This window comes from Lasiodiplodia theobromae, assembly GCF_012971845.1.
Source record: "Lasiodiplodia theobromae strain AM2As chromosome Unknown scaffold_4, whole genome shotgun sequence".
Classification (NCBI taxonomy): Eukaryota; Fungi; Ascomycota; class Dothideomycetes; order Botryosphaeriales; family Botryosphaeriaceae; genus Lasiodiplodia; species Lasiodiplodia theobromae.
Genome location: NW_023336530.1, coordinates 724,661 through 739,298, shown reverse-complemented (window position 1 = coordinate 739,298; position 14,638 = coordinate 724,661). Strand labels below are relative to the sequence as shown.

The following is a 14,638-nucleotide window of genomic DNA, read 5'->3' as shown; positions in this document are numbered from 1 at the left end:
CTCCGTGATAATGGGGTATTAATCCTTGGTGGCGTTTTCGGTAACGGTCGCGAGGCGTCTGGAATAACGAAAGAACAGCCTCTTTTTTTCCCTCAGTTTCTCCTCATTACCGAACCCTCGTTCGGCTTTCGGTGTTCTCTTGTTTCCCGTGCGTTCTGCGCGAATTTTCCTCCGGATCACTTGCGAGGACGGAGATGAAGGACGATGTCTATGAACTTGCAATATCGAAAGGAGCGGTTTTTACTTCTAGAAGTCTATCACTTTCGAACCCTTTTTCTTTTCCCTATCCTTTTCGGCGATCCTTCGGAATGACCGGCCACACGAACTTCCGGCGTACCCCTGAAGTTGCGGTGGGCTTGGTGGAGTCCCTTTTTCCCTTTCTCGTCCTCGCTTGCTCGGCTCGGTAGATCTCAGGGGGATGTCCGGGGGACCCGGAGATGGGCCGCGATTGACTTTTTACGAGCGTAAGAGCGGAAGAAAAGGCGGTGGGGGTGGTTGAGAGTGGTCGTTGCTGCTGAGAAGGCGGTAAGATGCCAATTGTTGAGAAACAGCACCTTGAGGTTGCTTTATGGTGATGTTGGGGTATGCAGGTGTTTCTTGCATAAGCGCTCGTCGCTTGGTCTCGGATAGATGGAAGTCATTTTAAATTTTGTTCGGTTTGTTCGCTGCATCTAAGCGACATCGGTCCAAGTCCGAGGCGTGCTGGGACAGTTCAGAGATTCTTGCAGCAGGGCGACAATACATGAGGCTCTTAGCCAGACGGTTTTGTCTAAGCCTCTTCAGGCACATCCATGCTCATCCTAACGCCTCACTTTCTTCTATGGTGCTTCTAGCGTTGCAATCCAAAGCAACTAAGCCCGTTTGAAATTAGGGGACTGCATTGAGTGTCTACGAGAGCAAACATACCCAGTTGCTCTGTGACAAGTGCTCGTAAGCACACACGCTCGCATAGCGATGGGCAAAATAGAAACTCGCGAAGCGCCCAGCTATTCCCAGCACTACATGCTCATACATAGTAAGAGGGAATAAGATGGAAATTTTTGAAAGCCGTTGTTTTCGCATGCTCGCTTTTGCAACATGGCTGCTCGTAACACCAAAGAATCGCAACAGCAAGCTATCAATTGATCCATCTATTCCACCTACAGATAGCCATCTGATAGCATCCTACTTACTCTTCCTACACGTGAGATTTTGACGTTTTATATAATGAAATGGCTGTTCAATGGCATGTCCTTCAGCTTAAGGAGAACGAGTTTGAGGTTGAGCAGGAAAATGATCCGTGCCCCTGAAGCTCCACCTACACACGGCCCAGTCCAAGAACAAGACCAGCTCAACGCCAAAAAAGAAATTTCTGGTCTACGTGTCCAGGAGGCAAAAGAAACTCGACGTTGACAAGATTCGAACTTGTGCTCCCGAAGGAAACAGATTTCTAGTCTGTCGCGATAACCACTCCGCCACAACGCCTTTGCTGTAGTACGATGCCAATGCCGTATTACTAAGCCATGAAAAGAGGGTGTTGCCGGTGTGCAATATATACTAAGTGGTTTTACAAATTTTATGATCCTATGAACTGCATAGAATTTAGTGGCATCGTATTAATCTACGTATGCTTTTGTGAACAATAATGAAAATATTCCGAACAAAAAAGGCTTGAGCAATACGAGATACGTGTGCTATTTTTGGGACATGGTGGGGGAGAGCTTGAGCATACGTAGGAGCTGACGTTTCTTGGAACGTAGGCAGCAATGAAGACGGCAATCGCAACATACGAACAGCATACGAGTCAAAAACGAACGGACCATGTGATTTTCTGAAACATCTTGGATCCGACATTGGAGTGGCTGATTTTCTCAGCTCCCGTGTGACTCTAGGCACTTCTGTACAAGGGACACTTTCAGCAGTCAGAGACACACCTCGTTGCTTGGCATTTCTACCATGGGAAATGTGCAAGTTATCCCCCCGTTGATAATTTCAAGAGTAACGGAATCCGTGCTCTGGCCCGAAACTGACATGTTGCGCCAAGAGCAACCCATGTACCTCGGCCAACTTTAGGCCTGCGGTACATTACTTACCATATATAGGGAACTGTGCATGTATGGGACAAGTTACCGGGGTTCGGGAGCACCAAAATGTTGGGGCGATAAGGCATCGTATTTTGCACAAGATATATGCTCCAGATCCCGACGGGATGTGACTGTTGGATAGATTGAATGCGCATTTTTCGCTTTGAATAGTGATGTCCAGAGGGCTACCTACTGCCTTCAAATCCCAGAACTTATGACAAAATACCAAACTACTGCATGGCTAGGTACCCAGGTATTTGACGAGATCTCACCGATTCAGGTTGAATTACAGCCTTGAGTACTGTACATTAACATCGTTAACGCCGGGTTACTGCTCCCTATGAAGAAGAACACGACTGAAAGGTACGATTTAAATCTTCTCTCTCTTCCCTAACTCAAACTGAGCCCATCCACCTAACCATGCCATTATTCCGGAGCGCCTCTTAGAGAACAAATTCACTCTACCCATCCCCCGGATCCGCCCCAGCGTGGGTTGCATTGCGACCTCCAATAATGGAAAACCAAGCCGGCCACAGGTCAACTTCCAGCAAATTCCAGGTATACAAGCCAGAAACCAGCCGGTTGGTCTATAAAAGACCGGTAGATAAATTGAATACAATCACTATGCGATTTATTCAATTCCAATCCTCCATAAAAATCTCAACCACCCTCACAGCTCCCCAACCTCATTACTTCGACGTACAGCACAACCTCACTTCTCGCCCCTGGCCTGGGCTCACAACTTCTATCATGGACTGGACGGCTAAATCTCATTGGTACCCAATCAGTACCACACAGATCTAAAAACACAGTCATATGAATAGTGTAAGTAGATCACGGACGTGAGTCCCGAAGTAGATTACATAGATGTATATATCAAGTATGACTCCTAAAAATGAATGCCTCGGCAAAAAAATTTTGAAATCACCTTGTACCACGTTTAAATATCTCGTTCCACATTTCTTACAATTTCCATTCCGCTTTTCCTTGAATCCCACACCTCTACCGCATTCTTCTCGAGCTTCATCAATACATTCCGCCGCACCATCACTTTAAGCAGCGACAAGACACTTGTCAGCGTCTGGCAGTGTAGACAATCTTTCGGGCGTGCTCATGACACGACCACCTCACTGGTGTTGACGCTCGCCGAATCTCGTCATCGCGTTAATTGATGACCGTGATACGGAGAAAAGCACGCTCCGGGGCGGTATGCATCCAATGGACTGCTGTGCTGGGGTGAACGCCAAGCGTCAGGTGCCGGAGTAGTATCAGTCGCACAACAGATTGGTGGCGAGTGCATGAAATGGAGAAATAGCGGCAGCGGGAGGCATGCGAGTGGTGGCAGGGCAGTTGGGGCCCAAGGGCAGGAGGCCATGCTGGTGCGTCCGCTGTTCTTCTGCCCGGTCGAATTCACTCAGGTGCTTCCAGTCCCGCCTGGATGGGACAACATCGCTGTTGCCACCGTTGTTGTTGTCCACCGGGAGACGCCACTGATATTCTGGGATAGCGCGGTGACACGCAAACAGAGAACAACAATCAGCACCACTGACGACAACAACAAGAGCGGAAAGAAAGGGTTTAGAACTTCAAGTGCCTGGCCGGTGCCTTCTACCTGCCCGTCAAGCTCAGACACCCCGCACTCGACATCCCTGCGCCGGGCTGGCTCATCGAGTCTCGTAGATTGGGGATTCACTCACTGATTTCTTAACTGCTGTATCCATAATAAAAGGTGGAAGCCGCGGTGTAGAGTCAGCATTGCTGACAATAGATGAAAGTGGCAATGAGTATCTAGCTTTCAAGGAGGTCGTGGGGCTCGGTGATTGTTACATAAGGGACGGAAACCTCGGTGTGATAGAGAAGGAGAATCTGTAAGTCTGTCTGGATCTGGTGGAAGCAAGAGAAATAGTATGGACAACGGCACAATTTCATGCAGGACTTTATAATGCAACGTCTTAAGTATGTAAAGAACAGTAAAGTGAAAGAGATAATTGACTTTGATTTGATACAAGAGATATTCAAATTATTAATAGGGAGAGGGACCACGTCTTATTTCAATTACAGTGGACAGAAACCCTTACGGTTTTCAGTATGCGTAAATCGAGAGTTTTACTATGCTGACATTTCATATATTGGGTTCAAGAAAATAGTAGATGAAACGTGAGAAAAGCAAGCATTTGAAACCTCGCGTATAAGGATTGAGACAGAAAGGTACAATACCAAGTAGAAACGATGACATACAGGAGTTTGATACCAAATTTGTTATCCAGTTCCACATACAGTCAGCATATTTTGCACGATTAAATCATGACGCGAAATAAGCCCTGGTTTTTTTTTTCTTGTCCGATAAACATTCTAACCAATGGAAAACAATATCAGTATCAGACATAGCATATCCATGAGTTTAAGGCTGCTTCCGTTGCACTCATAGAATTGTGTTTTTACCCCGAAAACCATAGGGTCCACCTCCAAATATGGTGGCTAAATGACTGGAACAGATGGGAAGATTTACAATCACAGGCATAAAGCGCGTCGTATTTTCACTCTCCAGCAAAAGTTGCTTGTTTTTTTTTATATAGTAATGAAGCCAGCCCGTCGAAAAACCAGACCAATCATTCGTCCAACGACCAACAGTCAAATTCACCCTTTCCAACGCAACAATCTCGTGAAACAGCTTCAGAGCAACAAGATCCCAACTGATCAATCTCCAACTCTTAACCCCTCAATCAACAACAGATCCTATCCACTCCAACTCTGTTAAATCTTGGTATCTTCACGATCATCGGCATGATATCATGTGCGCTTAATAAAATTCTGCAGCAGTATTAGCTGCAAGGTCCTTAGAGCCGGGTCTCCTTTACGCACGGTTGCCGTTCTTCTCATCGATGTGCCTGTAGCGGGCCTGCTCGGCGCGGTCCATGAGAACCATGGCGATGTACAGGAGCAGGATAGTATCGAGGCCTGTTGAGACGCAATTGGTTAGTATCGGTAGTATTGGGGCGATGTGGCCGAAAAAATGAAGAGTGCCGAAGGAGATCCCCCCGGTGCCTTGCGGGATCGACCGTTCCCAACGCCGATCCGAATGCCTCATTCATATCTCTTATCACCATCCTGTCATGTCCATCCTTCATTTTGCCTGCTCGTACACATCGGACCATCTTGCCCTCCTCTTGCGTAACCTCAATACTGAATAGCATTCTTGACGAAAAGTCTTGGCGGCCCACTTCAAATATCCCCATGATAACCACCTTTCCGTTTAACCCGACATGGATCGGCGAGCCCAGAACGTCCATGGACAATCCAAACGAAATAGCGAAGCAGGGGGTCTGAAAAATAGCGCAACTTACCAACTAGACCAAAGGCAGCCGTGAAGATTACATCGAGGTACTGGTTGGCGAAGCTGCTGAACGGTCCGATGCAACCGCCTAGGTCAGCCGCGACTACTGCATCCGTGCATGTGCCGTCGGTGATGAAAGGCGGTGAGGTCGGGTTGTTGTAGCCACAGCACTTGAACTAGAAAATGAGCAACGTTAGCTCCTCTTTCTGCGCATTCCTTTTTTCTTGGGCCCATTGGGGCCTAGAAAGACGGAGGGGTGGGTCGGGGGGAAACGGCATGGCGGCGCGTGTGGGGAACATTGCAGATGTAGGCGGATTTACGGAAAAGTAAAGGTTGGGGGTTGCGGCTGTGTAACGGCGGAAGAAAAAGTATGAGTAAGACGCATTGAGGAACGAAGATACGGCCGTCCAGCGGTGAGATTATTGGGTCCTTTGGCATCATGTGGCATCAAATGGCGAGTCATCTGTCCAATGAACAGAGCGGCTCTAGTCGCCAGACGGGTCCCCTGGATCCCACCGAGGCCGGGATAATCTTCGCTCCCCAATCCGCCTTATTTCGGACATGTGGTGGAAGTCAGCTGCATACCTTCTGCTGCAGTAGGCTCTGCGTCTCGGGAGCCTCAGCGGCCCAGATCGACCCAAGCATGCGCCGCGTCCGCAGCGTGTTGATCCAGAGGATGACGCCAATAACCAGCGTGAACGTGCCGCAAAAGGTAACCATGTAGCCGTGGAAGCGCAGCCAGCCGCGGTTAGTGGGCAAGAAGATGGCAGGTAGGGCCAGAAGGAATGTGGCAAAAACGAAGATGGCGTTAACGATGGTGGCGGTCAAGGGGGTGCGCTTGAGCAAGAGGTGCGGTGCGACACTGTCGGCCGTTGGTGCTGAGCGCATGCTGTTCTCGCTGAACAGGGCGAAGCCCATGAGCAGGCCGCCGCTCAGCAGAAACAGGATCTCGAAGCCGAGGAAGGAGAGCATCAGTTTGTTCGCCATGGCGTTGGAGAAGACTTGAGAACGGCTTGGATTGGATTAAACGCTCGTCTCGACGACCAGCGCGAGAGGCTACGGCGGGCGAATGAAGGGAATGATAGAATGAATGAATGAACGAACAACGGCAGAGCGCCTGCGACCCGGCCGAACGAGGGAATTACAAGGTTGTAGGATGGAGAGATACAGCCACCAAAAGAAACAGAGTCGAAGAGGAGAAGAACGGCAGCACGAAGAAAAGGGAAGCGCGAACGCATTGCAAGCGCCCGACGCAAGCTTGAAGCTACTCGACGTGTCAGTGGAGAGAGATCGAACGCGGGACGTCTCAGGCGCGCGACAAGCAGCAGCAAATCATTGGCTGCGAGAGCGGGCCGCGACTGGAGCCGCAGGCGGCGGGCGTCTGGGCATCGCGCAACACACGGCGCTGCGGCAGGACAAGAGGGATCTCTCTTGTGCAACTGAGGGGCGTGATCGAACTGCCTGATCCGGTGGTTGCGCGGTGTCGCAGAGGCTGGCTGGTCGGCGAGTCGGCGAGCTCGCAGGGCTCGGCGGGCGGTGGTGTGCTGCCGGCGGTGCTGAGTCGCGATCAACAAGGGCATGCAAGCGAGGCGGCGTCGGATGCGGAAGGCGCGCCCGGGCTGGCGCAGCGTTGCGTTTCAGCGGCTGCGCAGTCTCGCACGTCGCAGGCGCAGGTTCGGGGCAGTCGCAGTCGCGGTCGCGGGCGCGGCGCCGGCTGAGTCGTGCCTCGCACCGGTCAGAGCGCGCGGGAGCAGGCGACGGCCAGCAGCAACGGCTGCGTGGGCTTTCGCGGGTTTCACAGGCAGCTCGGCTGCACCTCGGTCCCGGAGGATGCCGGTCCGCGGGTCATGTGAGGGGAGCGGCATGGCTAGCCCATTTCAAGCAGCTGGCGCCTTCCTTTCTCCGGCACGCCCTAACCAGCTTCCCTCGACCCTAATCCCCCTTCGGCGACCGCCCGTGAGCGACTCTCTTGCAGCGACACGACGCCCGCTAGGCACCGCAACAGCAAGGTAAGCGAACCCTCTCACCCCGCCGGCCCAGCGAGCACGTCGCGCAGCGCGCGCCCCGAGCCTGGCGCCTGCCCGCGCGCAGCGCTGCCCGCGCCGCACCGCCAGCTGAAGACGGCGCCCCCAGGCCAGGCACCCAGGTCGCGATCGTCGGCGGCCGGGCGCAGGCTCGGGCGTGCTGGGTTGCGCGTCGCTCGATTCGCGCAGCCGTGCCAGAGCAGGGCCGTAGGCTGACCGTGGCTCGCGCGCCCAGGATCGCTTTCTGCGCCGCCGGTTGGCTCGCCCGCCGCGTTCTCCACTCCGCCCACAAGAAACGAATACCTACTGCCCACCGTCCGGCTTTTCCCAATCTCTCACCCAACCTTTACCTCTCTGAGACACCTCTGCAAAATAAGTTCATCCCCGGTCGGTACAAGTCCAAGGCAGAAGCCAAGTCGCCCAGCAGAACTCGGTATGGCTGTTTCCCTTCTGTGTTACCCGCACGCCCCGAATCCAGCTCGGTCCTGCATTCCCTTGCTTGCCTTGCCCGCCACCGCACCGCAGCCCGCCCCGACCCGTCTGCCTTTACCTGAGCAGCCTTGCCTTTTCCATCCGTAACTGAACGTTGCTTTAGGCTTGGTCGCAGCGACGCGCATTCGCTGCTCTTTCGGTCCGCTCAGCAAACCGCTTTCCCTCGGTCGGCCTCGCTCACCACTGCGACGCCCGCCTCCGTCCAAACGGGAAATCGCAATACAGTATACCCAAATCGTCACCGCTAGCACCACCACCCACCACCGCAATGGCCAGCGAAATCACCGACCACGAGCAGCAGCAGTCGCCCTCGGCCACTGACGACGTTGCCAACAACGGCAACGGCGCTCTCGCCCAGGCCGACCCCAATCGCGGCACCAAGCGCCCGCGCCCTGCTGCCGACGATGATGATGACGATGACGACAAGCCCGGTCGCGAGAGGAGGAAGATTGAGATCAAGTTCATCCAGGACAAGTCGCGCCGCCACATCACCTTCTCCAAGCGCAAGGCTGGTATCATGAAGAAGGTGAGCAAACCCACCCGCCAGGAGCTTTGACCGGCGCCCATGCGCGACGCGACGCGAACGCGTCGCATCCGCCAATTGACCCCATTGACCGCCAACCCCGTGTGCTAACCGCCCTCGCCCGCAGGCCTACGAGCTGTCCGTCCTCACCGGCACCCAGGTGCTGCTCCTGGTCGTCTCCGAGACCGGCCTCGTCTACACCTTCACCACGCCCAAGCTGCAGCCGCTCGTCACCAAGCCCGAGGGCAAGAACCTCATCCAGGTAAGCTTCGCGCACGCCGCGCCGCCTCTGAAACGGATGCTGACGCCTCTGCCCAGGCCTGCCTCAACGCGCCCGAGCCTGCGACCAACGAGAACGGCGTCGACGGCGACAACGTCGGCGACTCGCCCGAGGACCAGCACAACCAGGTGCCCCGCGGTGCTCCCGGCATGCCTCCTGCGCCCGGCATGCCCGGTGGCTACATGACGCCCGAGCAGGCTCAGGCCATGCAGTACCAGAACTACCTGCAGCAGCAGTCGCATGCGAACGCACAGTACCCTGGCATGCCGCCGCAGGCGGGGATGCCCAGGCACCCGCAACAGTATCCGCCGGACCAGAAGCTGGCGTAAGACGAATGCTCATGGGACACGTGCCTACGATGTCAACGGGGAGAAACTCCGACATTCAGGAATTTGCTGGTTTACAAAGGAAAATCGATACCCCAATCCCAATACGAAAGGTAATCGAGCGACTGTACGTTGCTCACTCGTATATACCGGGAAATGTATCTGCTCAATGGGATGGGTGGGAGGCTTGCTTGGTGTCCGAAGGAGTCCATTTTCCGGTGCGGGGGTTGCTCTTGGTTTTTCTTCTTCTTTGCGTTGCTTTTGCCATTCCCCCCACTCCATTTCGACGTCTCTCGTTGCGCACCAGATGCGAATTCCATTCAGCATTATCTATCTTCGTCCGCTGGCGAGGCCTTGCGTCTAATTTTGCGAGACACGATCGGCAAAGGAGATGGATTGGGAGGAAGGGAGGTTTTGGTTTTTGATACACCCCATCATCATGGAACTTTAGCACCCCTACATCTTCTATTCTGCAACTGCCCTTTCCTTTTTGCGCTTTAAAACATACGAATAATACCCGGAATGGTCTCATGCCGAAACCTGTGGGAACGAGTGTAAGAACGTAGCGTGGGATCTCTACTTTTTTTTTTCTTCTTGGCCGAGAGAGATTCGAAGCAATTCATCAAACGTCGATGTGCCTTGTAACGTCAAACAATTCCAATGTCGCGATGAATTTGCGTAATAATGAGCTATCACATGCAGCATGGGACCGCGTGCGTTGATGTCAAGCCTTCATCATGTAGACCCTGTCAACGTCATTACCATTTTTCCCCTCCCTCAGGGGACGAAGACGAACGGGTTAACGTCATCTTACGTCTGCCTCTCGGCTGACAAACGAAGACGACTTAAGCTTTTTACCCGTTTCGGAAGAATGGAGAGTTTGACAGCTTGGTTGAGTGGGTTGCGTGCCGCTGGTAAGGTTCTTTCCTGTGGCATTTGACATTTGGCGTTTAAGCTTTGCTCGTACCTGACCATGCCCACCTGAGAATGCATAGCGAACGATTACTGAATGCAGATAACCAGCATTCTTTTCTCCCCGCGTAATGTGGCTGCATTCGTAGTAGAGAGACACGTTGTGTTTCCGCTCGTCTGTTTTGTAACATGTTTGTCTACTCTTTTTTTATTTTCGGTCCCTTCATTATTTGGTTGACTTACTCTTCAACGCGTTAGTCCTGAAGGACTGTGATTGGAGCGTTTCATTTTTCTTTTCTTTCTCTTTTAGGATGATTTGCAGCGTGCTACGGTCGGAGATCGTTCGGAAGGTCGATGGGTGTTGTAGTGAGTGGGTTTTTTTCCGTTGATGCACGTCAACCAACGGATGGGTCGAAATGCCTTGGGGCTACTAGGCGGCATTTTGGTACAAGTCACTCGTATATTACGCTGGAAGCTCGGAGACTGGTTGTACGTGGTGCATCAAAGCAATCAATCCCTCGTCGTTAAGCATCAAGACGTTTGTTCTTACGGTAGGGTTGGGGAGAACTACAGCAGCGGCGATCCGAACCAAAGAACTACCAACAGCTCCCTCCGTTTTTTTTCCTCCCCTAACCAATCGTAAAAGAGAAAGGAAAGAGAAGGGGCTTTTCCGTCGGCCTAGCACAAATACCAGGCCCCCCAACCAAGGCCAGCTTGATGATTGATAGCCGCTCATCAGCAGCGAACGACTCACACCCACACCCACCCACACACCTACTTTCGGTAAAGTCCTTGCGTTCCTGCGCGAACGGAGATGGGAAAGAGGGCTAGGCCCGCACGGGGAACGAGCAAAGCATCCTCATCCTTGTTCCAGCCACAGCCTTTTTCGCTTGCTGAACCGACCGTTGACTTGCTTGCGCCCTGTTCGCCCAACGGCCTAGAGCGCCGCCTGGCTCGAGCTCTCCCGTGCGCGTCCTTCCGGCGTGAGACATGAAACACTCAAGGGAGGGGGTGTGTGACCGGGGTGGGGGGGCTTAGGGTGCGGGTGGATGGGTAGGAGGCTCGAGCGGAGGAGAGCCCGTTAAGCGGGAAGAGGCGGTGCAGAACGAGATAGGAAGACCAGAAAAAAAAAAACTAGCAGATGGCGCAGCCCGGCCGTTTCATGAATGATGAACCGGAAAAAAAAATATAGAGGTATTAAGCATGCGGGAATTAGTTGATGGTTGTTTGTGAGAACCGGCCGGACGAGAGCTGTCGTCCCAGCTCCGCTAGAAAGACGGTGCTTCGAGTGATGGACAACCCCCTCCTTCTCGCCGCTCATCAATCGTAAGAGATGATGCAGGAACCAGCACGTGGCTTCTCTCTCTTCGTAAGCCGGGCCGTGTTCCGTCGGCAATCATATCAGAGGATTTTTGTCCAGTCGTTCATATTTCCATAATACAGTCCCCTCTTGTAGCCGATGGCTAGCGCGAAGAATAGCAGGGCTTTAGAACGTAGCGTAAATATGCCCCAGCTCTGCCTTGAAAAATGACAACATGCGTGGGTAGTTGAAGCTATCGTCCGGACGTGAATGTGTAATTGTTAATTCGACATTTGCATCCGGATGATAGCTTCAATTCCCCATGACATGAGCAAAAAACAAATCCACGCTAGCCATCGGCTGAAAGAGGGGACTGTAGGGCTACGGTGCTTGCATCAACATTGTGGCTTTGCTTTCCCCATTGTTGCGATGCTGCGGACCTGAGTGACGAAGTGGCGCAGTACGATACCCACTTCCCAACCGCTCTCCTTTTTTTCTTTCATGCGTGGGAGAGCGAGTGAGATAAGAAAAGACACGGCAGATGAACCCGAAGGCAGCATAACATTATGCGGGCGTCGCTATGGTTCCCAGGAACGGACATGGATGCTATCTTGCGGGCATGCACCTGTATAAGGCCTTGACTAACAGGCGTACGTACGCCAGCAATGGGGCTTGTACAAGCAACACGGGGGAGCAATGGCGTCAAAGCCACTGCGCATGCAGTCAGGCGGCACAGTAGACACAAGGCTGTCCTTTTGGTGCACCGACCCTAGACCGGAAATTTACGCGAACGGGTTGATGATGAAGCGTGGGCGCCACGTTACTGCAGCCATCCAACAAGCAACGAACGCATCTTCCCGCGCGGTGAGAGTGGGGAACGGGTCCCTCGGGGTGGCCGTGAAATTGTGATCTATCGGCTCTTGTTGCCGTGGCCCCCCGCAAATCTTCACTCTGCCTCTTTTCTTTCTTTTTCCATGCACGTCTTTGCTTTTGGGAAGGCGATAACGATACTGCACACACACTCGACGACAGCAGTGCCCCTGAGCTGTCATTCTGCCATCAGCGATCTCTGCGCGCCATCCGCCTGTTTCTCTGCCCTGCAGATGCACAGAACCACTAGCGCGGATGGTGCCAATAGCGCCCTAACTGCTGGGGAGCCCTGGGCTATAGCGAGCGGGAAGTAAGGATCGGCAGAGCAGCGGGGTCGCGTGTGTGACGACTTCTGGGCTTGACGATGGCGGTGGCGTCAGGAACGGGAGCAAGACCGGGGCATTGGGAAAGGATCGGACGTGTGGTGGTGTGGTCTGGCGGGCGGACGGGCGGGCGGGGGAGGGCCCAGGGGGTGGTAATGGAGAGCAGCAAGCAGGCGGGGGAGAGAGCATGGAACGTTGCGCCAGCATTTTCCCTAAGGAACAGATGATCCGGGCGGGCGGGCGCGACAGGCCTGCGCGGGCGCGGCGTGGGGAAAGCCCAAGGCCTCCGTGCCTGCCTTGTTCCTAGCGCCGCTTGCCGTGACAGCTCGCTAACACACAGTGAATTGGGATTCGCGGCTCGTGGCGTTTCTCCTCTACGGGCAGGACGAGCAGCGGTGGCCGCTTTCCTTGTCTGTCCGGGTGGCCCTGGCTCGGGGCTCGGAGCTTCATTTCTTCATCAGTCGCAGAACCGGGGGCGGGCCGGGCTGGCTGGGCTGGGCTGGGCTCTGGGAAGCGGCGCCCGCCCAACCGCCTGGTCGCCGCGCCTCCTCAGCCTCTCACCAGCAACACCCAAACGCACGTATGATTTATTGCGGATTTACGAAGCGGGCGGGTCGGATGTGGAGTTCGCCAGCCGACAGGTTTTGCCGACCGCGTGCGTGCGCGTGCGATGCGCTGCAGGTGGTGCCATGCCCAGAAAGCCCTGGCAAATTAGGCAATCAGCTGCTGACTCGCCGTCGTTGCAACTGCAGCTGCATGTCGCAACCCGCCGTCCAATCGTCTGAATACACCTCAACCAATTTCTTCACGCAGGGTTGCGCTGGTTGTCCCTGCCTGCCTGCGCGAAGGCAGCCCAGTCTCACCGCTGCGCACGTGCGAGCGATGCACTGCATGTCCTGGAGATGGAGGTAGGCTAGTCGCCCATTCATCTCTTTTCACTTTTCATCGTCGTCCCTACCATACAGAAAGAGCAAGGCTGCCGTGTCACGTTGCGTCGAATCGACGAGAAGTGTCTGAGATGCGGCTAAAGACTGTTCCTGAGCCGGGCAGCTGCACCTCTTTGTAACTGATGGAAGGTTCTGCCAGTCTTCCCCGCCCCTTCGTTATTTTCCTGTTTGTGGGAAAGCCACAGATGAGGGGGAAAGGTTTACCACAAGGGGCATGATCGCCTATCAGCGGACGGAGAGCGGACACGACGACGGCGCGCAACCATCAAAGTTTTCTATGATAAGGTTTGGTTGGCTGCGTTCTGTACGGCAAGAGCTGGTCGTGACGACGAGGCTTCTTCCATACTGAAACTGCGCGCGGAGAGGGTGACAGCACAGTATAACACTGAGCGCCGCCTTGGTATCGCTGACGTGGATGGTTTGTAACTCGCATCCTGATAAGCTCGCCGCGAAATCTACACTCTATCAGCCAGCCTGCTATGTATTGATAGGCGCCTGGCTGGAACCCTCCGCTCCGACGCCTATCCTCCCCGCTCCGCGCCACCCGTGCCAATATGACCGGAGTCCGCGGTCCCCAAGCACATCACGACCGAGTACCGACACTGAAATCAGCGAGTGGCCAACTGCTACGTGTGTCGTCCTTCGTGTGCAACCCGGCTGCCCTGTTTGACTCGCCTCGTATACTGAACCATTATGGAACTGCAACTTCGACCCAGGTCTCAGGAACCTCAGCTGCCAAGCATAGCGGAGACCACGCGATGGGAGGCATGGCGGACGTGACGCCCTGCGCGATATAAGGCGTAGATGGCTTAGCGTTGCAGTTGGGCGTTGTGCCTCCTATCAGATTACACCCTCGGCATCTGGTTACACTGATCCATCTCCACACGCTGCATCTCCAGCTATACTCCCTGGCGCTGCTCCCCCCGCTGTACCCCACCATCCTAGCCTATCGCCCGTCATACCTCCAATCCCCGCAGGGCAATTGGGTCCCGTCAGATCTACGGCGATGTGCTGGACTCAAACCGAATGAATCAAAACATCTTCCAGAACTGAACGGTTATATGCCCATCACTAACAAAATACAGAACACTTACTTTTTCCACAACCCGGATATATAAGCAAGGTCAATTCTTTCCCACCCCATACTTTTTACCGCGCGTCCTCCAGCGTAGTAACAGCTTGTGTGACAATCAGCCGCCTTTATCTGACCTAGTTGCTCTCTTATCAGTTTGTACTTACTCGCT

General features: G+C 53.9%; 2 protein-coding genes across 2 annotated transcripts; one reads left to right on the top strand and one right to left on the bottom strand.

Annotated features, from left to right (window-relative positions):
- Positions 1–4,863: 4,863 nt before the first annotated feature.
- Positions 4,864–6,384, bottom strand: LTHEOB_1648 (Tetraspanin; the record flags this gene model as incomplete). The annotated part of the gene is made up of 4 exons (XM_035510372.1): positions 4,864–4,874; positions 4,926–5,021; positions 5,408–5,573; positions 5,983–6,384. 4 exons carry the CDS (start codon positions 6,382–6,384, stop codon positions 4,864–4,866), a joined length of 675 nt encoding a protein of 224 aa, XP_035366158.1.
- Positions 6,385–8,181: 1,797 nt separating this feature from the next.
- Positions 8,182–9,045, top strand: LTHEOB_1647 (Mads box transcription factor mcm1 protein; the record flags this gene model as incomplete). The annotated part of the gene is made up of 3 exons (XM_035510371.1): positions 8,182–8,439; positions 8,564–8,698; positions 8,755–9,045. 3 exons carry the CDS (start codon positions 8,182–8,184, stop codon positions 9,043–9,045), a joined length of 684 nt encoding a protein of 227 aa, XP_035366157.1.
- Between the last annotated feature and the right edge of the window lie 5,593 nt (positions 9,046–14,638).